The 24,302-nt window shown below is 43.0% G+C and overlaps 1 protein-coding gene across 13 annotated transcripts in view; it reads right to left on the reverse strand.

Annotated features, from left to right (window-relative positions):
- The window catches only part of TEAD1 (TEA domain transcription factor 1), a 160,586-nt gene that overhangs the window by 17,879 nt on the left and 118,405 nt on the right, over positions 1 to 24,302 (reverse strand). For 5 of the 13 annotated variants that reach the window (XM_083836444.1, XM_083836450.1, XM_083836449.1 and 2 more), the window contains 6 exons: positions 18,543 to 18,554; positions 17,223 to 17,357; positions 16,985 to 17,031; positions 16,034 to 16,095; positions 13,934 to 14,058; positions 1,831 to 2,004 (listed from right to left, as the gene is read on the reverse strand). In XM_083836444.1, coding sequence (XP_083692570.1) covers positions 1,831 to 2,004; positions 13,934 to 14,058; positions 16,034 to 16,095; positions 16,985 to 17,031; positions 17,223 to 17,357; positions 18,543 to 18,554 — 555 coding nt within the window. The remainder of the gene's footprint in view (positions 1 to 1,830; positions 2,005 to 13,933; positions 14,059 to 16,033; positions 16,096 to 16,984; positions 17,032 to 17,222; positions 17,358 to 18,542; positions 18,555 to 24,302) is intronic. The other 8 variants (XM_083836455.1, XM_083836451.1, XM_083836456.1 and 5 more) reach the window with 2 other exon arrangements.

Consider the following 24,302-nt stretch of genomic DNA (forward strand, 5'->3'; position numbering starts at 1 on the left):
CATGAGCACATCACAGACATTAATGATCCAAAGAAGCTTTCTGCTGGCTTTGGACACATCTCTTTGAGCATTCAGCACAGCTGAAAATCAGTTTCCACACAGCAAAGAAGCAGAACATACAATACATCAGTGAATGCAACACAGATCTCTGCTGTTTCCGTGTCTAATGTAGTCTGCAGCTTGTCATTCTCTGTGAGCTGAGAACAGGCAGGCAAGGTGAGGTTCATTTTGCCAGTGGGTTTCACTAGTACTTATTATGCAAAGTATATTGGTGAGAGTTCTTGGTTCAAGCCCAAGAATTGCAAGGAAAGGTACTGAGTGGTTACAGACACTTACCTCCAAGCTCTGTTCCTCTGCAGCCAGATTTCTTGTGCCCTTATGCTTGTCCAGTTCCCAGCTCTTGCATACTTGTCTCTGTGCCTTCATCCCTACATTCTCCCACAGGCTTCTTATCCCAAATGCTCCCTCTTCCCACTCCCTACCTCTTTTTGACCCTATGTTCTCACCTGCCTTGGCTTCTGGTTTCTGTTGTGCTTGTTTCCAGTTCTCCACTGTGTGCTGTTTTTGGTCTCTTTGTTCAGCCAGCCCTCAAGCACTCATTCTACAGCTCCCATTCCCAATTTTAAGCCCCATGAATTTCTCAGTGGATTTCTTTCGCAGTCCAGCACAGCTCCTGCTCAGTGGTTTATCTCTTCTGCATCCAGATTTGAGAAAAGAGTCTCCCTCATTCTCAGTTCCCATATCTGGTGCCACAGAAACTTGGCAAGATGTGAAGTCTGGGATATGTACCAATTGGACAGTATTCAGGCCACACAGATAAACTTTCACTGAAAACGACAAACACCAGGAAACCTAATCATAAGCAGTGCTACCAGATCAACCTTTTCTGGTTTCAGCATCAACCTCTCCACTCTGTAATTAGTCCCTACATATTGCCCCCTCACTGAAGCTTTAAAAGTCAAATTTAAAATATTTAGCTGATAACTGCCAGTATGAAAAAGAGTATATCATAAAAAAGGTCCCTAGCAAATCCATGAGTAGAAAAAGTTTCAGTGGAAACATAAGGTCCAGCTTGGAGATTTGACAATCCTCTTGGATGAACCTGTAACATCACCACCATGTGGTTTTGCAAGTGCAACAAAGCAGATTTGGTGTATCAATGAAAATTATCAGAACTAGATCAGATATTGTCCAACATCTCAGCCTTCCATTCAATTTTTTTTTTTTTTCGCTCCTGGTTGCAACTCATATGAATAGATAATAACTTTTGGAGCAGAGTCCCATGGCTCACTAACAAATAGGCAAGGGGAAAACAGATGTGCTCCAGCAACCAAAAAAAAAATTGCTAAAAAAAATCCAGGAACCCTCCCAAGCATGTGATCCTACTGCACACTTAGTTCAGTTCCTACTTGGTCCTGTCTGTGAAAGTGTGAGCTGATCTCAGAACTGATACTTGTATTATTTGCATTTGGCAAGAGTTCAACAATAGAAACACTAAAAAGCAGTCTCCGCTGCTTCTCTGGTTGGTCTTGGACCACTAGATGGCAGGTCCCCATTTACAAACAAGGGCTCTCTTTACCTGTTCGTTCCTGCCCAGCAGCTGTGTCAAGCACAGTTGAGGCACGCATCTGTCCTTGCATGTTGTCTGCAACACAGACGTCTTGTGGAGCTGCCAACAAGAGTGGCTTTGGGCCAGTGACCTACCAGGATATACAGCTTTGCACTTTCAAATGACAACAGAAGAAATTTTCATGAGCACCCCGAAGGGTGCTACATACTAAACTCAGACCTTATTGAAAAGAGAGGTTCTCCATGTTACATCTTACTCACCCAGAATTTTACGAGGAAGAAAGCGTTTTGGGGCCCCTTCCCAAACAATTCCTTTAGACCGCCCTTCTTTTCAGGAAATTTGTCATAAATCTGACGAATGTCCACCGATTCAAGCAATGGATCACTGTAAGAATGGTTGACGTGTCCAATGTGTACGAAGAGGTGTTTATTGTACTGCAAGAAAGAAACAGGAAAATCAGTGCTGTATGAAGAGAACAGAGGTTTATTAAGCCATGGGTCTGCGTGTGTTCCTGCAGAAGGTAGCATGCTTTGATGGATTAAATGACTTGCACATTACCTTTGGGACTATGATTTTCTGCAGTATGATTTCCATGAACAACTGTAGTGACTGTGGAATAGCCCCTTGTGAGCAAGGGTCAACATCAAAAAACCTGTGTCTCTACTGCAAACCACAGAACATGGCCATCTTCAAGGGAGTAATTTACACTGAGAGACCCAGCGGCAGCAAGGCGATAAAGAGCCCTTTCGCAGAGCATAATAAGATGGATATGCTCTAGAGGAAAGCCTGTTTCTGCCTCTTCAGGCCATGCCTTTTAATATCCCCTGTCCTCAGAGCCTAGATTTCTGCTAGTGCCACATATCCTGCACCTATACACTTCCTGTTTGTCTACTAAAAAAAACCAGCAAACCTCTATCTATAGCATATGCTAACAGCGCTTAACAAAAAGGGGAAGGGAGTTTCTTTTAACCCAAGAATGACAGTAATGAGAAGGCCAGTCAGTCTGTGTTGCTGTTACTATAGAAGTGGACGTTGCTGTATGCCCTCCAGTATTTTCACCCATGTAATATTAAAAAGCCAACCTTTACCACTTCCCTCAGGAGTGAGCTCCACTGACACCTATCTGTGCCAAAATGCATTCTGCTTCCATTTCCCTATTTCTTAGCTTCATCCCACTGCACCTCATTATAATCACAGGAATCACCTCAGCACCTTTTCCTGTCTGGGGGCAAATCCTTGGCCTAGTGGAGTCCATGGCAGCTCCCCACTGAGTCCAGTATGGTCATAGGGGCTGCCATTTCCCCAAGATGAGAGCACCTTTTAGCACCTAAAATGCAAACGGGAGGTGAACCGCGAAGCCCCTCCACACGTCAACCAGCAGCTCCCAGCATCACACAAGCAGACTGAAAAAGCTCGAGAGAGGCATGATTAAACATTGGAGTTTTTACCTATGCAGATCGCAAAACATTTTGCTAACTCAATTAAAGGAAAACTGATATGCAGTCAACGAACACTAGAAAACCCTGTCATATTGAACAGATGCTATATATAAAGGGCAATTCCCAACCGGTAAGCACAAATAAAATATTTAAAACCCCAAAGCAGACCTCATTTAAGCTATTTTGTTTACAATATACCTGCCGAATGAACAAATTGAAATGACAAATCTAAATTAATTGGACATCCACTCAGAGCCTTCCTTTGGTGTAAGCAGAGTCTTCCCTAGCAGATGTCCAAAACTCTGGGGACAAGGAAATAGACTAGTAAGATTTCTGTACTTAGGAAATTAAACTGAAATCTATTTAAAAATAATCTAGCACAGTGAAAGAATCAGGGAACACTCATCCCTGTTTGTAGCCAACAGTGAGATATGGTCTGTGCTTTTTACATGGTTTTATTTATTTTTTCATTTTGTGAAAGGAAAAAGGAAAGTATAACACTGTGTAAAGGTGTTTGCAAAAGCAAGTCTTGAGTTCAATTCATCAAATATGTGAACACCAGTTGCACAGACTTTCCTCTTTCAAAATAATGTCATCCAAGCTTCTTTTGTACACAAGCAGAAAACTAAGCCTTTGCTTAGGGCACACTGAGTCTAAAAGGGACAGAACTAGTCCAAAGAAGCTATTTCTACCATGAGGGGCAAAGTGTGTATGGCAGAGAAATAAATGCATGGATGGGGAACTGAATGCATATGTGCAGGACTGAATATGCCCATGAATGCGGGCACTGGTCTAGCTTGTGAGCTGATCATTTACACAGGGATACCAGAAATCATTGACCTGGCTGGTAACCACAAATGATTATCATAACAGTGGCTGCGGTCAGATTTAGCATTTTACTTTACGCAGTAGTGGCAAAAGTGGATATAGGAGACATTTTAACTTGAAAAAAAAATGCAAACTCATATGAAAAGTATCATGGCTACAACTTTTTTTTTTGACACTGTTGTCACATATTTAGCTTGCAGTACTGTGACTAAATGATGAAAAGTCATGCTGGACATTTCTTATGTTTCTCGCTGCCTACTGACAAACTTAGATCTCAGTAAAATGCATTGGTATCCCATATACGTGGGAGCTGCCACAAAACAACAAAACAGACTCCAGAAACCTGCTTGTGTTGTTCTTCTAGGCTAGCCACGAGCAAAATGCAGGCAAATGGGGCATGCGCTGAGTCACATGACATGGTCATTGATGGAAGCCTCACTGTGGTCAGGTGAACATCTCTCTGTTTCCCAAGGAGAATGATGAGAATTCTCCTGGTGGGGGTAAGCACTTCAGCCTTCCCTGATAAAAATTAAACCAAAACATTTTCCTTCCCCTGCAAACCTTTAACCTGCCTAGGAGCGCTCTCCCTGGGGATGTGAGATGCTCCAAACCATCTCTGCTCTCCCTTGTTCAGAACAAGGGCTTGAAAAAACATACCCACAACTAACTACCAGGTTATTACTTATTTTGAGATTGTTTTCTCTCAATCTTCTCTGCTGGAGTTGCTCCAGCTTGTACAAATAAAGCCATTTTTATTGGAATGGAACTGACATCTCAGGTTCTCCTGTGCCCAGGCAAGTGTCCTCCCCCAGAAGGTGTCTCTCTCTCTCTCAGGCCCAAATGTTGCTGTGGGGTGAATGAGGAAGGGCAAGCAGCATTGTACAGATCGGCAAGTACAAATTCCGAAGGTAATTCACATGTTGTACCTTATGTCGCAAACCAGGAAAATGTATGATTTTCTCGGTATCCAAACTCCAGTAAAAGCAATCACGTTTATAGGAACACAGAGCAGATCAAGACGTCTTTATGCTGTTTCAATATAAAAGCAGAGTTAAAAGCAGCTGTAAAGCTACCACAGTTGTCTGCTGAGCTTGCCAAAGCACCAGATGCTGCTGCAGCAAAATTTCTGAACGGGTACAGTAGGACAGAGGGTATGACATCACCTGACGACATTCTTAGGATGGAAATGTTTGTTTTGATATCGCAATGTGTGATTTTCTCCTTATGTTGCTGCAGTTCCTATACTAAGTACAATCATTACTAACCTAATTAGATATGGCACGTCTCTACAAACTAATAAATGATAATATATTAAAAGCAGGGTAAAAGGGTACTGAAACGATCCCTATAGTTCTCATACAAACACATTTCATGACAGGAATTTATATGAAAACAGAAGCAAATAAGCTAAGCTGTATGCCTATATTTTTGAGCCCATTAGTGTTTGAAAAGCTTAAAAACATCCTCATTATAGTCAGAATTCACTGTTGTTTTAGACTCTGTATTGCCGTCACTGAAGTATATTAGGTGCTGAGGAATTTACTCATGCCGTAGCATTTCAAGGATTTCCATCCGGCATTGGAGCAATAACGTGCTTCAGCTGCTGTAAACCACCATAGGTCAAATCCTGTATTTTCTGAAGATAAAAACTACATAAAAACGTACAAAGAACATTTTCAGCTACTTTGTCTTCAGCGTCTGCATTACACAACATGCCCTGGAGATGGCCGCCTCTTACTGAGCTCCCTTCCTTAAAAAATTCTAACTATCCAAAGAATGCAGTAAAGCCATGAAATATGACTGTTGTCAAATAATACCATGAAAAAAATATATATAATCCACTTAGGAATTTAAAAGAACCAAGACAAATTGCCAATGGCAGGGGATGCATGCATTTAAGCTGGAGCAGAACAAAGACAAATCACCTACATTTGTTTTATTAGCCTGTGTATATAGCTGTAACAGCTCCTCACAAATTTTGCACTTATATTCTAAGGCAACAGCCATTCTGGTCTGTGAAATGAAGATTTGCAAATTGCTACAGCTCTCTCTGCTGCATCCTGCGCTTCCCTACACCCATGGAGCTAATGCCAAACCCGTAGAGGAACAAGTTTTATTAAACTGTGGCTGAGGTGCAGACATGTGAAGCCAACTGTCCCATGCCCTGGCACAGGTGAGCTGGGCACGCAGAGGTGCTGGGACGCTCACTCCCTCGCTGCTCCTGTCTCTTGGGGCTGTGAGGCCCTACAAAACCACCCTGAGCAGCATACACAGGGCAAGTTGCTCCCCGGGCCCTGCTGAGGCTGGATGCCAGGGATGAGGAGCAAGGTGGAAGGCAGGTGGCCTAAGGTGGCCTAAGTCCCTCAGTGGGGACTCCTGCTGGGCTGACCCACTCATGAGCACAGGACGCAGGCTGCAAGAGGGCTGCACCCGCTGGCACAGCATTACTCACCCGCGACGCTCAGGCACGTGCCTGGGACTCATCCCTGCAGCAGCTGGGTGCTGTGACCACTTCTGTGCTCACCCTGCTGCAGTGCACACTCGCGGGGTGGCCAAGCGGGATGGGGACATGGCTGCCATGCCTGAGCCATGTGGCTTAATAGCACCTCACTCACTGGGCTGTGCTGCAGCTCAGCCCAGATGCCCAGGGGAAGGCAGACGGGCAGCTTGAGCTGAGAGAAAATGCTCAAGTGCCAGGCCCTGGGCAGTGGTTCTGGTCCATTCCTCTAAAAACATGCTGCTGCCTGTGAAGCAACTGTACTTTTGGAGGAAGAAGGAACCAGGTGGGACAGACTGATTAAAAAACAGTCACTGGTACATCAGCAGTCTATGTGCTACTGTAACCTGTACCCTACCCAGATGCAGCTCTGCTGTCTGGCTGTATCATGTAAATTTCCTGCTGATGTAAGAAAATCAGTTGCTCTGCCAACAATTTTTCTTATTTCTACCAAAACACTAGTAACTGACTATTTCATTGCCATTGCTGTTGTCCTCCACTGAAGCAGACTGGGACTTACATTTATAATATTCTAATACTGTAACTGGAGTCTTTACCAATTCTGTTGTAAATGGTTTTAACATTTCCATGAGAAACGTCAGTTGACCACCCTGTACTTGTATGTGAAGATACAACTGAATAGTCTCCCTAGTTTTTCAAGGACATCCACCCATTCAGTCTCCTGTCTAGATCTGCTCAGGGACTGATTTAGGAATGTGCCGTGAAAGACCTTGGACAGTTTTCTAGTTGCAGACAAGGGGAGGTAGGAGCTGAGCGAGGCAGAAAGCTGCAGAAGAGGCAGGGCAGTCCCCAGCACTAACAGATTAATGTTGCCCAGCAATTCCCAGCCACTGCCACTGGAGTCCCAGTGTGGAACTGGGACTTGCTGGTTGGGCAAGGCGCTCATGTTTTCATCAGCATTCCTGCAGCAGTGAAGATGCATCCTTCAGTTCTGGCCTGCCTGATTTGAGACCCCATGGTCCCAATTGCAGAAATGCTGAGTGCTCAGATGGGAAAATTGTGCCTGAATATAGGAAGCTCTCAATAATGCTAAGTATTTGGAAAAATCAGGCTCATGACAAAACAAAGTGGACCCTCAAAATCAGTGGCCCATTCATTCTTTTGCACCTGAACTTCTTGGTTTGTCAGATGTGAGCAATAGTACCCCTTCATCTAAAAAATTACTGCACCAACACATCTGTGAAACGCAACTGGGGAAAATTATTAATTCTGTTTGGAGGAGTTCAGACAGTGCTCAGCAAGCAGGGCACAGGGCCACAAATTTCAACAGACGAAAACAAACTGCTGAATAGCTGCATATCAAAGAAGGGCCATTACATCTACACTGAATGAAGCAGGAAAAAACGAACATGGGAACATGTAATTAAACTCTGCATCGCAGATCAGCCACAGGAGGACACTTCCCAACTTCTTTTCAATTTTGGGGAACTGCAGGGGAAGGAACTGAGAGCAGGGTGGGCAGCAACGTGGCTGGGCGCAATGCCAGGGCAAGTGCAAGGACGGAGGTGAGGGGATCAGCGTGCAGGCAGGGCAGCCTGTGGGGATGCTGTGCCCTCCTGCAGGACACATTTGTGCAATCTCAAAGCTCCCTGGACCAGCCCAGGTCCCATGCAGCCTCGTGCAGCTAATGTCGCAGCTCCTTTCACCTCCCGGGCTTCGGGTAAGTGAGGTGGGCAGGGCTGGGGAGTGGCGGTGGCATGGGGCCCAGCAGAGGGTGCTCACAGTGCTGCTGCCACGGCTCCTCTGCGCTTCTGCTAAAGCAGCACTTTTCATTTTGCTGGGAAGTTTTCAGCAGCAGCAGCAGTGGTGGATTTTGAGAAAGGAAGTGAATACAGTCAGGCTCCCGCGGTCTTTCCACCCATCCTCAGTGCTTAGCGTGAGCAGACTTCAGTCCCTCTGCCCACAGCAAGCATTTTCAACCCAGTACCCTCCCTTGAAGCACCGGGGTTGGGGAGCTGGCCCTGGCCACCCAGCATGTCTCCGTGAGGTCCTCTGGGAATGGCACCAGCGGGGAGCACTGCTGCAATGCTGCAGTTCCAAGTCTGGACCCCCCCCTAAGTGGTTTACTGGCACTTCCAAGCACACATACCCAAGGATGAACGCTTTCCAGGGTTTGACGTTCGCTGCCCAGGGACACTGTGCAGTTCCCCAGCACTGCAAAAGAAATGACACTTGCATTTTGTTAAAATTCATCGGATTTTAGATTTAAATGACCTAAAATCCTGAATCTGCCCCTCCAAGTCATTCATGCAAGTGTGGCTTTGCTTCCTCTTCCTTTACAGCACAAAGATGCTAACCAAGGCTTCCTTATGGCTGAAAAGCTGAATTGCTCATGGGGAATAAAGAAGGGATAAACAATGCTTTTAACAATTGATATTGTTCAAAAATGGAGGGTTTCTTTTGAAAAGATCTCATTCACTTTTCATCACTTAGGTGGTTTGATTAACTTTGGTGAATTTTACTGCATTTGGCTAATAATGGCAGGCTGTTTTTATGGCTCTTTCGCAATTGCTTTCACTTTCTGGTTCTCAGGCACAATTCTCTCTGGGCTCACAAAGCCATTTTACAACAATAAAACCTGAATTAAAACATAAAGAATATTTTATTTCTTCACCACTTTTCAAAATACATTTCGAAATTTGGACCTAACACAATGTGACAGCGTGGTTAGGAAGGTTAATACTGAAAAGGCCCATCAGCTGTGTTCTTTACAGGCCTAAGATATTTTAGATATAAAGCTGTCTGAAGTGCTTGTACTCGAATGCAGCAGCAAGAGTGCAAAACTTCTAAGAGGGAGAGAGAAAAAGGGCTTTTTTGTTGGGTGGTGGCAAGGTTGTTTTTCTTCCTGATGGGAAAGCAGGATTTAATGTATTTAGGAGAAACTGGTATTATCATCTTTTCAGTGCTAGTCTTTGAATGTTATAGCTACTTGTGTAACAGGTGATTGCCTAGATCCCTTCTAATCTGCTTGCACGCTCAGTTTGTATTTGTTGGGGAACATGGGAATACTTCTATTAAGCATTTGTCCTGAAATTTCACAGAACTACTACAGTAAAAATGGAAAGCCCCCTTTAAATAAAACCTGCCTTCAAAGCAACAGATCGGTAAATAAATTCGTTAATTGGTTGAGAATATAGTTATATAGGATTGGCAATAATGAAAGGTAGCTAAAAGGAAGGAACACTGGTGCTTGGATGTACAAGGGCAGCTTCTAAGCACCATTTAAGAACTGTGATTGAGCACTAAATGCCACAAAAGGAAAATACAGCTTGACATTTGTAAACTGAATTGATTTTCATGTAAGAGGCGTAATTTTACCCATCCTTAACTGCAGAATCAGTATTCCAAGATTTTGCAACTGTGCCATCTTATGTCTTTCCAGATGATCCACTGCCATGCAGAGTTACAGTGAGGGGTGCTTATTATTTCCTTTCTGTATTTTTTTCTTTTGTAAATGGAGCAATTTTGTGGCTAGGCAAGGGAAAGAAGTCAACAGCCCTCAAAAAGTGACAGGACTCTACAGAGCACATTTCTGACCCACCAGAATGCCCACTCTAAATTAACATAACTGCCTGACATTGAGGGGCTTTTGTACTTTTAAACACCGGTTGCCATTGGAAGAACCCCAGAAATGTTTAATGCCCCACTTCTACCATGAATTCTCTGTGGGCGGACCTTTACGTCCATGCACAGCCCCATTGAATTTGCTGGGAGTCAGCATGGGCAGACAGACCTGAATTTCTAATTGCTGTACAGGAATATAGGCTGCAAGGGGCTCCCAGGGTCATCGAGTCCTGGCCCAAGGTACTATGTCAAATAATCCTCTTTCAGTGAACTTCCAGGTTACGTTTTAAAGTGGAATCGGTCTTTTTGCCACCACTACTATCAGGCTTTCTGGCCTGGCTGTGGGTTGGAGAAAGGAGGAATTGTCTTTTTCTTAATAAAATGTTGGAAATGCATTTGATCAAAATAATACTATGTCACTTCCTGTTTAAAGTCAGAAGTGTAATGAACACACGTCCATCTTTCTTCAGAAGACAAATGAGAATGCTTTTTTCACGTTCATCTCTGAGGTCAGCAAAGGCACAAAGGTGTACAGGAGATGCTGTGACCACAGCATGTGTACACAGCTTCATACACAGATTGTGTGAAACATGCACCTTGCTGGGCTTGCTGATTTTATTATTTAAAAAGTAATGGAAAAATCCATTCTATGCTGTGCAAACCTTATCTGCAATAAAATGTTTCACTGACACAAAGATGTGTAGAATTACACTCAGAATTCGTATTTTCTGCAACAGTGCTAAACAAGCCTTGGGCTAGCTCTCATGGCTTTTGGTGGCTGCTGGAAAAGTCCCTGGCTGGGGAAGGGGCAGGCTGAAGGGAGGCAGGGCCACTTGGGGCAGTCCTGCAGACAGGAGCAGAGGTGCTCCTGCACCTCTGCCCAGTGCCTCTCCAGCCAGCACCATTCTATGTTTGCCCCAGGAACCATTTGTGTTGCCTTGTTGTGTTTTTTTCCCTATGTCCTTGTTTAGAACCATATCTAAATAATCAAACTTATTCAACTGGAGCTAAACAATTAAGCTGAAGAGTATAGCATGGGGTAACCAGAAGCCAGGGAATATGTCTGCAGTGCTGCAGCACAGTCAGTGGGAAGATGGCACTGCAGGGACGTCTCCCCTGCCTGGCCCTGGGTGCCCCCGTCCCCACCCCGCCTCCCCTTCCCCAGGCAGTGACAGTGATGCACTGCCCAAGGGGGGCTCAGTCCTCAGCTCCCCCTGGCGCCTGTAGTGCAGGGATAGAAAATGACCTGCATGGGGATTCATACACGACAGGGAATTGAATTTTCTTTGTGCCTTATTTTTGCAATGTTACAACATTTAAGACTCTGAGTTTTTAAAAAACGAGTCTGTGTAGTTTCACGCTTCTGCTTCTTTAGTAAACCTCCCACATTTACAAAATGGGTTTTGCAGCAGTTATGCTTGCAAGCTGAGACAAGTGCTGGTGGACCTCCCTGCACCCTGAGGAATTCCAAATAGTATTAGTTTACTCCAAGAATGGCTTTACAGCATTTATGGGGCCATGCTGGGTTTTCTGTTCAGGCCCCCACCCCTCCTTTGCCACACATGTGGAAGCGCTGCCTTCCCCACAGTCTGCACCTGCCTGAGAAATGAGAACCCCAGCATGTCCCCAGCTGCCAGCCCCATGCACTGCACACAAGCACCAGCTCAGCGGCACCTCCTGTTCCCCAACAGCATCGTCCACTCACTGCTGGTCAGTCCTGTTGCCAATCTACCTGGGCCATTCAGCTGTTTTCATGTCACAGACACCGGCAGCGCCACTGGTGATCACATATTATCTGGTGGGAGAGTACTTGTTTTGAGGGAGATTCTTCTCAGAGGGTAAGATGTAAACATTAATTGTTCACTGAACTCCTTCATTTGCTCTCTTTTGTTATGAAGACACAAAGAGGACCTACACTATATAAGCCCATACATTTTGTAAACAGCATTACATTATAAAAACCTACAGAAAAAGGATTGTTAGGTGGCATACTTAGGCCCTGGCAAAACCTTCAGTCAAAATACAATGAACTGCTTTTTCATTCACATGCAGTGCAGTAACATGGAGTATTACATGGCTACATCCTGCCTTACCAATACGCTGGAGGCACACATGTAGTGTCCTGGCATGTGGCAACATGGGTATGGCAGCACCCACAAATCAGTGGGCATGTTACATGGGTTACTGAGGCATGGGCTCTGAAAGCTGCATTTCGATAAGGCTGCCCAATGAGAAAACCTGGATGTCATGTTCACAGGAAGCACAAGCCACTGTCTGGATGAAATTGGGGCTCGGGTGGAGAAGGTGTTCCAGCTGTGGCTTAGCCTGGAGGACGCTAAGCTGAAACTGGCAGGACAGAGGGAGGTTGGTGCAGGTCCTGCTTGAACTTCTGCCAAGGCCACCCACAATGCTGTGGCCATGGATGATGACACAGGGCTTTGCAGCCAGGGAGTGTGGGGAAGTCTGGCCAATGACACAGTAGGAAGAGGGGATGTGCATAAGGTACATGAGAAACACTCAGTGTAGTAAATTTACACACTAGAAGAAACAACCATGATGAGAATAGAGTGGGTGCAGGTGCCTTCATCTCTGGGAAGGCACTTGACCCAGGGGTGACTGCAGTAGCAGTCTGCTTGGAGCGGCCCACAGGAGTCAGGGCTACTGGGGGAGTGTGGGCATGGGGGCCCCAGGAGCTGCCTGGTGGCAGCGGGGTCTCAGGGAAACCACGCAGTACTGAACCACTGGGCAGGAACTGAGGAAATGGTACCTTCTGCCAAACACCTCCTTCCACAAAGTTAATTGAACCTGGCAAAATGGGACATTCAGCAACCCAGCACACCACCACATATTTAGTATATGAATAGTGGAGATATGGTGTATTTTTGCTGGGATGTTTCTCTGCCAGGAGCATTCCCCTGTTGCAAGGTTTCTGGGCTATGTCTCTGGTCTCCATTATGCAGGGCAAACAGTTGCTGGATAACACCTCTGGCCAGAGCCCATAAATGCTATGGTTTCCAGTACTTAATTATAAAAAGCAAGCGATAGCTTCTCTCTGCTCCAAGCTACTGTATTTTACCAGAAATCTGAACAAGAATGGCCTGTCTATATCACCCATTCATGCCATTATTTGCTTTTCAGCAGTTATGTCAATAAAAATCCAGGTTCAAGCTGAAAGAAGCTCTTTTGATTTTTTTGTGACACTGTAGAAACAGTGCTAGGCTACTCACAAATGTCTGTGGTAAACATATCATGATTAATATCAAGGTTCAAAGCTAGCTAGAGTAGAAAAAAAAAATTACAGCCAACTTCACAAACTGCCCTTGCAGGTACAGTATGAAGACTGAAAAACAAATCAAAAACAAAACCTTCCTCAAAAAAGCACAAAGGAAAACAAAAAAGAAAAACAGAAAAAAAGAAAACAAAGCAAAAAACAAACAACCAAACTAAACTAAACTAAAATAAAACATCAAAACCTTGGATTGGGCCTTAAGGCACAAGATCAAGATTCAATGATAGAACATTTAGACAGGTAACGTTAAAAAAAAAAAAAGGAAGTGATACAGACGAATGGTATATGCTTGGAAGGCTTGAACCAAAAAGGACTGTCCTAAAGATACCCAGAGGATAACCCTAATGTCAGGTTTTTAAAAGGCCATGCATATTTTCTATGCAAGCCCTTGATTTTGTTTGTTAGGAAACAGATTATGTTGTAACTTATAGTTTAGTTACTGAATTATTACCAAAAGCATGACGTAATTTGGTACAACTGCTAAAGTAGATTAACAATGAGGCATAGTGAACCATGTCTGCTTTCAGAGAGGCCTCTCCCTTCAGCAAATGAAGAAAGGGTGAGAAAGGAAAATGTGGTATCACGGTGAAAGGAATATTACACCGAACAATGATGAACACAGAAATACTAGGTGTATTCCATCAGGCTTAGCCCTAGAAAACATACTCAGAGTGGGAAGCAAGTGAGAAAAGCTAAAGCTGAGTGGACGCGAGAGCAACACTCACTGATTCAGGATCCCTCTGCTGTTCAAGGAAAGCTGAAAACTCCACCAGCCTGAGCTTGGTTGTACCAATCGATCGGCCTTGCCATGCAGGGACCGAGGGAGCTGGAGCTGACGTAGGCTCAAATCCTAAAGCAAAGAAACCATTTTCATGAAGAAGTTGATTGTTCCTCAGTTTAAAATGTCTGAATTAAATATAATCAGGAATCACCCATGTAGCCCATTGGTCATTTATATTAATTTTAACAAGAATTCAGAGACTTAAAATAGGAAAAACAAAAAGTAGAAAACAAGGTCCCAACAGAGTAAGCTAAAACTGGTTTAATTAAAAGATCTGCTGCTTTGTTTCCTAGGGCTTGTAACTAATCATAGAATTTTTGTTTAAATTATATACTAGATTGCAGAGATTTATAGAAACTTCACACAGACTTACAGCTGACCCTTCCTTGGAAACAGGCAGCAAGACTCAGAGGAGATATTACTGCCTTGGGAGTCAGGAGAACGAGCCTCCATTTCTGGCTCCTAATGTGCCACGTTACAAGTAAATCACCTCTCTTTTTGCCTGTTTCTCCTGCCACTCTCAAGTCCTCTCTCTGCTATTTAGAGTACAAGCTTCCCAGTGCAGGGACTGTCTCTTACTATGTATTTGCACATTGGGTCCTTGACTTCTTTTGGAGCTTTTAGGCATCATTATATTACATATAATAATAAATAATTACTGTAGAGAGCTGAATCATACTCTAAAAAGAAAATTTTAGATTGATAATAAAGAGGGAATGACATGATCTAGAGAGAGAAGGGATGTTAACCACAATTTCTAATTCACCTCAAGAGAATGAATAAATGCTATCTCTTGCTTCTCATTGTGGAAAATCAGATGAGAAGGAAACAAAACAGCAAAGGAAGAAGAGAAAAGCTGTGGCTGAAAGGCAGAAACTGATCTTGGGAGAGACACAGGCACAAGAAAGGTTAGAAAACCAAGATGAACCTTAACTGGTTTGAGAAGCAGGGAGAGGTCACAGATAGTGGATATGCCCATATCTCGCAGCGGGAGTTTGGGAGCTGGCTCCAAACCTCAAATTTAGGCAATGAAGGTTTGAGGCTTGTGTGAAGCAGGGAATTACAAAAGTGACTGGTTAGACGTGAACAGGAATTCTAATGACGGAAAAACTATGTGTGATTTTTGGCTGGTTTTGAAATACTAACAATCCTATTTTGAAAGAAAACATAGAAGAATAAAAGATGATGATTCTAAATGTCTGACATAGAGAACAATTTAATAAGTAAGGAATATCAAGAGAAAGGAAATAATCAAGGATGCAGAAAGATAGTTATAACTATTGTATGGTATTGTATAAGTATTGTATAGCAGGAAGTTAGAAAATAAAAAGTATGAAAGTGTCAGAAAACTGCAGGTCAGAGTCAGAAGCATGGTGTAGTTTTGGCAAGGGAGATGTAAAGTTAATTGTCATCTACGAAGAAGTAATACACTTTCCTGAAATTATGCATGAAACAAACATGGGAAAAGGAGTATGGAAGTAGCCATAGAAAAGCTTGATTGGTTTGAGCAAAGGAAGTCACAACAAACATTAAGCACCTATCAAAGTGGTACCAGGCAGACCCGAACTTTTTCGGGGGGTAAAGAGTTATCAACAACCAGATGCACAGATGTGTCCTATACTTAACGTTAAACATAAATGGTTCTGGACTAGTTTTTTGCCTCAATTTAAAATAATGAAAGCTTATTCTTGTTACAGATGGAAGTAAGATTTAGCTATTAAAATATAAACAAGCATCCTACTATTCTTGTTTTACCGTAGCATTTTCCTACAATATGAAATGCTGACTAGAGATCATATATCACTTACATACGAGTGCTTCCTGTCTAAAATGTAAAAACAAACACAAAATATCCCAGACCCACTGATTTTCCCTCATATATAACCAGGTACTAGGACATTGGTAGCTGTCTGGGACTCGTCTTTGGTTTGGCTACTGGGGCCATAGATACGGAGTAGTGGCTCTGTCCACGTCAGGAATTAATACATCACATCCAGGACACAATTCACGTCTTTTAAAAGGTGACTATAAATGAATGAATTACCTGAAATGGGAGCTGTGACTGATGGCTGTATAGGATAGGCCTGCTGAACGAATGGCTTTACACTGGAATAAATAGTTACACAAAAATCATACACCATGCCATCTACAGTAAATTCCATTACAGTCACATACACAGTTAATGAGCTTTACCCACAAACATATCTCCTCCTTAGATAGAATATTTAACAGACAAACAATAAATAGTCAATAGCAAGAGACGGGGCATGAGAATTACACCCAACATGTAAGTGAGAAGCTTATCTGCACTCAGTCATGCAGTGGGAAACCTAACCTGCCAGCTGCAAGTATTGACGCAGACACGGGTGGAGATTGCTTTACCTCCCAATAAATCCAGAGGACATTGAAGGACTGGGGCACAAAGACTCTTTCCCATGGACCTCAAGGAAATAAGGTGGGGACAACTTGAAGAATAAGGCTGGCAGATGTTGCTCCAGAGACTGCTGCAGGGCTAAAAATGTGACACGTGATGGTCGCCCGAAGGCTTCCCCTGTAAAGTGCTGTTGCTACCAAGGGGCAGTGACCCCATCAACCACTAACAGGTCATCATCTGCCCTGCAGGAAAGTAAGTCCCCCTTGTCTCCAGTACTGCTTAGATATTTAAATGAGGGTGGAGGTATCTGTGCTGGAAACCTATTCACAGGCAAAACCTTATTAGTTGCTTCCCTGGCATCATCATTGCATCTTATCATGCAAAGAGAGAAAAAGGAGTGTGAGCATTAGGGATTTAGCCTCAGTTGTGAGGACTGCGATCCCTTACAACTTTTCAAATGTGAGTTCACATCACTGTAGGGCTCTTCCTTTCCCTACAACTACCTTTTCCTTCGTTTTAGAAAAATTCACAAATTAGTGCCTCATCAATATCCTCTGGCAGCAAAGTGTAGAAGCCAGCCCCATGCTGCATACAGAAACATACTTTAATTTCGAGACTTACTCTTGCGAGGATCCAGGCTGCCCTGTTTGAATCATGCCCGGCCAAAACTGAAAGAGGAAAAACAAACAAACAGACCCACAATTGTTTTCTCTGTTGAAAGATTTTGGTTGTTTCTGAACAAGCATGATTCCTTTTGCAAAGGCAAGTGAAAGCATTAATCTATTCATTCAACCTTAGTTTTCTACTGAACAGTGTTAGAGAATATAGGGATTTTTTTGGGACTCAGCTAACAACTTACCCCAGGTGCCCCAGGAAATGTAGGACGGGGAATTCCTGGCAGGCCCAGCTTGTTGTGAATAGCAGTAGCTGAGACTATCTGAGCTGATGACATTGCTGCCATGTGCTGGAGTGCTTTGTCCTTTGCTGTCTGATCCTTTAATATGACAATTACATGGAGTCTTAAAACATTTGGCACAACAAATGATGTTAAATAACTGCAGCTACAAGCACGTAACTAAAAACTTAAAAAGCCACACGGAAAATGCAAAAATAACAAACCATGCAGGAAAAAAAATACAGCACGGAGGCTAACACTCAAACTACCTCAAGGCAAAACCTCCTCTCAGACATGCATGGTAGACCTGAATTCTCACAGTCTGCTCTGCCAACATGCAGAAGGCTCTGGGAGAGCAAACTGCTGCCCACTTATTTATCTGGGCAAATTCTGCTGATTTTAAATCATGCTGGAGTAAACACAATCTGCTGCTAAGGCTCTGCTTGCAGGACAGGGATCACTGAGATTTGAGCTCTATCATTTAGATCTAAGAGAAGTTTGCCTTTAGTATTACATAGTAAAATGAGAACACAGAACTGCAACTGACTGTAAACAATGACAGACTTATCTTAATGCTTACAGGTTTAGACACATTTCAGAGTCTGTTTTACAACAAATATTTTAAATATTAGATCACAAAAATACAAATTACATTTTAAATTTCCAATTGTGGTGCTTCACTAATATAAAGTGTTCCCAAAGAAAACCAGCCATAAAATTTCTGCTGTTTTCAAGCATATATGAACAAGTTTAGGAAAAGATGGGTTGTTATTGATTACTTGTATTAGAGCAGCGTTCGGAGTCCTAGTCACTGCCAATCATGTATGATCACAGAATAGAAAAGGAAAGCCTCTTAATGCAACAGGGTTAATTAAGTGGGTATTTTAGGTCAGGTAAAATAAGTAAACAACAGACTGTTACTATCTGGTAAAGTGCGGTTCCTCATCTGGAAATACTGGATTAATATGTGCTAATATTTAGGTACATGACTTAGAATGAAGGAACACAAGCAATATTAAGCAAGGATTTTTTTGGTTGTCTGGTTTTATTTTACAAGCAAAGTAGCAAGCATGCTGGCAAGAGATGCATGCTCTTATATACAGTATATGACTTTGCACATACGCTCCCTCTAAAGCTTATATGTAGTAGTACTATAGGTGAGCAGTTCTTCCTTTGAATAGCTCCTTTAGAAACAGCACAGGCTGAAAGTACAAGAAAAGCTAGCCAAAAATTCTGCCAAGCACAGCTAAGGTACATAATACTTGGTTTAGTTAAAATACTTACCATGCTTGTTACCTGGGTACAACAACAAACAGTTTATTAAAATGCTTGTGTAGAATAGCAAATTTTTAGCAAAATAAGAACAAAATAGTAAGAGACAAAGGAAGAGCAGCTTGCTCAACATTAAATACTAGGTTTAAACAAATGCATTATTTTCACCTAGGGACTGATTCATTAAAAGGAAAAAAAAAATCTGCAGAACTCTGGGCGTAAATGATGCCACCTCCCCGTGTGAAAGCTGCAGACAGTGAGTGCAGGGGATCGCTGCTGTGCTTGTTTCCCTGAGCTGGGACACGGGGGCCTCCATGGGCTTCAGCCTGGCGCCCGCTTGCCCAGGAGAGCGGCAGGTGGAGCAGGGGAGTAGCTGCTGCCAGCAGCATGCCCTCTGCACCTCACAAGGGGAGAGTCTCAAGCGCGATCTGCTTACAGCAGTAGTAAGATTGGCAGGCCCTTGGGAGCTTCCTGCACGGCAGGGCAGGATGCTGCTTTCTGACCTGTCTAAACCTCGGGAGCACCACACTGCAGCTGATGATGCATCTACAGAGCAGCTTCTGTCCTGTTGCTGTGTGTGATCAAAACTTGGCCGCTTCACCAACCTGTAGGTTTCCCTTCTATCACCATCTCACTTGGTAAGGGCTGCATGTCAGCTCTGACCCTGCCTGCTGCTGGCACCCACCCCTGCCCGCCCCAGGATGGGAGGGTGTGCAACAGAGGTTTGGCACAGGATGCTTTACTGACTGTCTTCAGATGCCTGCAGACCACGGGGCTAAAAATTGCCTTGGCAGGCGTTAAGAGGTGGCAATGTCCTGAGATCCACGCAGCACTCCAAGGAAGCCAACCTCGCTACCATCCTGCATGGGCAGAAGGACCCCCTGTCATGAACACATGAGAAAGGGGGGGATGTCCTTAAGCAATAACTGGCACAGACTATGGAGATAGTAGCTCCATCAGGCCTTTCTGTGTCTTTTCCCCTGTATTTTGTTATGTGAACTCCATACTTTCTTTTCACAGGAGCTGCAATGCTTAAGCTGTCCTGTGAAGCTCTTATCCTCTAATAGCAGTAAGTCTGATGTGCCTTGACTTCAGGAACAGTGACACGGATTTGGGGAGGGAGGAAATATCTGCTGTTTTGTGATGTGAGAAGGGATGTTCCTCTCTTGGCAATTGCTGCTTTTCATCTAAGAATGTTCTGCATTTTGTGATGGCCACTCATTCAGTCTTTTGATTACATTTTAGGAGGATGGAGAAAAAGCAAAAATAGATAGGTGACTGCTTAGCAACACAGCCCTTGCAGGAGGGCTAGTCTTCATGAGTTTCACAGACTCTTATAGAACTTCCCAGTGGCGACAAATCTGCCAGCTCTGCTGAACATCAAGATACTCAGTCAACATGCATCAAAGGGAAGTTTCACCTTTTGTAGGCTTAGGAACCTATGCATAGTCAGAAGACCATTTTTCTAAAAGTAGTTTTAACTTACATTGAAACGTGGAAGAAATCCAGTTCAAAATCAAATGCAAATGCTTAAAAAGGTACTGACTTCTACTAGCACAAAGCACTTTCAGCTCCAGGAACGTTTTGTAGAGCTGCAAGGTGGTGGCCTGTGCTTGTATAATAAGGCAGACTTCACAGTCTTCAAAAAGAAATCGGAAAACCACATTTTGAAGCTGTTTATTTGAACTGAAATATCAGCTTGTCTGTGACTTAAAAAAACAAATATACTGGGCTTTTTTTATGCTGTGGAGAGCGCGTGTAACCAGCAGGGAATGACTTTCCACCTGTCACTGCAATGTGCCGCTTCTGGGATGAAACTTGGTAACTGATTAATAACACACAATGGTATTACATCACAGTTTAGGTGGCAAGAGAAGTAATATATCCAATTAAAACGGCAGGGGTAATTTAAACAGGCAGATTACAGTAATTACCCAGGTTGGAATTTGGCCAGGACAAATGGGTTAACACCCCTACACTAGACAGGAACGTTGTGGGATTTTCAATGACCGCAAATAGTTAAGACTTTGATTTCCTATCTTGTCCGAGACAGAAAGGATTTGGTTTTGCTCACTTGTGCTGCTGTGTGAAGCTGGAATAAATCTTTTCTGGTCATTGAGTTTTATTCTGCTGTACATAAAATAAGTTTGGCCCAGTGTGCTGCAGAGCACCATGATTGTGTTCAGCAGGGGCTATGAGGGGACAATATCTCCCACTGAATCATTAAATCCTGCCGGGGCTTAAGGTATTCCTTGGATAGGTCCCATCTGGCCCTGCCCAGGCTTGACCCTACTTAATTTATGAGCTCTGATGGGATTGCTGCTGCCCAGGAATGATGCTGTAGTAAGTAACAGGCTGCACTCTTCAACTGCTGTCTTCCCCTCTCCTTATAAAAGTCTTCTATGCTGTGGTACGTAATTGGTGATGTTACTGAGAAGGATTTACAGTGCAATCAATGAAAATCTGGAGTAGTTTCACTAAATCCCTAAAAGTCATCACTGTAATGGAGATCAGGATCTGCCTCTTGTTTTAGCCAACTGCTTCTGGCTACAGTTGCAAACACTTTGTTTTTGGAAGGGGTAAGCTCTAAGAACCTAATGGAAGGAGACTACATAACTTTTAATGAATCAGGCCCTTGAGTTTTACTTTTCACCCATTAGTTTTGGAATGTAAAATACATAGTTAAGTTAGGTAGGAATAATACTCCAGTATCATCCAATTATAATTCTTAATATCCATAAAAGCCCCATGTGAAATAAGAGTTCTACATGACAAGCACAAAGGGATTTATGTTTGACTTTCCTTTAATCCAACATAAATTGATCAGTTCAAACTAGTTCCCCAGCAAAAATAAAAACTGTTAGCCTAGAATGATAAATGGGGCTTTGAATACCATGTTGTCTATGACTTTGGAAAAAAAATCTAAGACAGTCTGAGGAAAATTATGCACAACAGAACACAATATTAATTCAAGCAGGCCTAAAACCTGTATGAATATTTAAAATAAAAAACTTCTGTAAGGAGAAAAATATGTCAGAAGAGAAGAAACAACAATTGGCTCACAAAATGAGTATTACAGTAACACTAACATAAAATAGTTTCCTAATAAGCAATTTTGCAGATGTTATTTCTGCTCAGATCTTGTATTGATTCAAGTAACCTTTGCAATAATTAGCTGTAGCTCAAAAAAGATAAACAAATCATGAAAATATACAATTGTTCTGGACAAAAGATAGAGAGCACTTCAGTGTTTCTAGCCCTGATCTCCAATTTGCTTATTATTAGAGAAGACAGGAGTAAATACAAAAGCTGGCTATTTCAGCCAGGCAATAGCTAATGCCAAGAAGAGAATGCGCATTCAAAGCTGTCCCAACTTGCTGCCTAATGAGTAGCAATTAATCCATCTTATTGTATTTCAAAATGCTGAAGACTCCATTCACATCAAAGGGAATTTTTCAAGGCTTTTATCATTGTTCATTTAAAAAGTATAGAGCTATCTTTAGCATTTCATAATTGACAACAATATTTTCTTTTTATCCCTCAATGTGGAATGTAGAATAATGGATTTTAAAACATGTAATATGTGTGAACTGCAGGCATTTTAATGTTTCTTTTTGTCTCTGTCTAATTAATATTGCACTATGAAAAAAAAAATCTGAAATGAAAGTCTAAGATAGATGTATATCCTGCTGTGAAGACCTTTACTCTTTGTTTAGGCACAACTTCCAATCCATCTTTTCTCCTGAAGGTAATTTTGGCACCCTGTCAGTGCAGAGGTGGGAAATGCTGCAACCTAACACTACAGACTGGTGTATTTGACATGGAAAACATTAGAAAGTAAAAATTCTGCCTTGCCTTCTCCAGTGTCTGCATGAGAGGAAATGTCATGAAGAGGAGTCGCCTTTCAGATCTGTCTCTAAGGACTGCTTTATCCCAGCCTCTCTTTCCTTTTTCATGAAGTGAAATTTCTCTAACCTCAGGAAGATTTTAATAACCTCAGAAAATTAAGATAAAATCTTTAAAGCAGGAGTGTTTTGCTGTTGTAAAAGAAATTAAAATGTACAACATCCCTGGAAGGGCTGATGAGACATTCTCAATTGGTGGTCCTGAAATGCAACAACAGCATTTACTGGTAAAACTTCTCTTTCTTGCAGGCTAAGGATCTATCCACCTGGAACACCTCTAGGCACTTGTCCTCAAAGAAAAGGGACTTCATTGGACCAAGCAAACTTGATGACATACAGGCAAGTTTTCATCTGCTAGTTAAGCTTCAGTAATATTCTACCCAATGACATGGATAGATAAATTCAATGCCATGAAGATAGCTCTGAAATCTTTCCACCCATTTGGATATTCGCAGAATATAACCACAAGAAGATTTGCCAAGTCTTCTCCTTGCCATGAGCAGGGTCCAGATCAATGCAGGAAAGAAAGATTTCTTGGTCTACACTAAACCCAGCAGGTATTTGGAAAAAAAGACTTACTAGTTATACCCTTTTTCAAAGTAAAAGACCAGGGACTGTGGTCAATGACATAGATTGGCCATATCCTGAAAGATCAATAAGAAATGGTATTATAAGGAAAACTGCTAGCAAATAACATCAGCTGGGGAACAAGGGACTCCAAGCCATGCCCCTGCAAACCTTAAATCCCTGTTCATAATTATTTCAGCTAAAGCAGTGCCAGCACCCAGGGAACCACCACCTTCTCTGCAGTAACCTTCCCTGTGTACATGTGGGAGGTGCACACAGGTGGGAGGTCTGGTGGCAAGAGAAAGAAACACGAAGACAGAGATGTCCTCAGGTCAGAGCTGACTGATCTCGTAGTTACAGACTGGCATGAAGAATCTCTGGATTTTGTCCACAGGGTGCTTTCCCCTCATGCTGTAGGTGGGAAATCTGACAGTCTGACATCAAGTGCATGTGTTATTTTCAGTAGTAGTTGTTTTCCTGGAAGCCACCAATCAAGGGTTTTACAGAGTAATTGTAAGAGCTAGCTCACTGCTAACATGGTGAGAGTGGCCCAGGTCAGAAGCAGTTGTTCCCCTTGGCTATCTTCTTCCTGGTCTTCCCTTTGCTGGGAAATGCTGGCAGCACTACTCCAGGAGGATGAAAGCCCATCACCTTCCAGGGGAGGGGTTGATGGGGCAGTCTGGGCTGCTGTCAAAGTGGTCCCTGATGAAACAGTGAGAATATGCAGATCCCAACATGTATTCACCTTGACTTCATTTCACATCAGTGATGTCCTTCTCAGGCAGTTTTCAATGGACTTCAGAAAATATGGATAGTTCAATACAGGAATAATGAGAAAAATACAGGCAGTGGTGCTATATAAAATGTTTGGAGTAATGAGGTTCCTTCTCAAGTCCAAAACCAGCAGCTTCTCCCAATTCCAGTGAGTATTTGCAGCTCCTTGGGAGAAAAAAGCGAGGGCTATCTTCTTGATAAGGTAGCTCCTTTACAGCACCTTCTTGCACATAAGTTTCAGCTCTTCCATTTGGGGAAAAAATATCTGGTGAAGGCTGCAACTCCTCTGGAAGTGTCCCGTGCAAGAGGGTAGATGCCATGCCATGGCACTTCGTTCATTGAGACCAAGAACAGCAAGAAAAAGAAGAAGGAAATGGGGAGAACCTGGCTCCCCTGCCATTTCTGGGCACTTCTCAGGCCAAGGGTCCTAGAGGAGTTGCATGGGCTGTGTTGGGACTCCTGGGGGAGCTAAATCATGGGGGCAGGAAGACTACCTGGAGGCAGCAGGTACAGGACGAACCGCCTG

Source organism: Anser anser, assembly GCF_964211835.1.
Source record: "Anser anser genome assembly, chromosome: 5".
NCBI lineage: Eukaryota > Metazoa > Chordata > Aves > Anseriformes > Anatidae > Anser > Anser anser.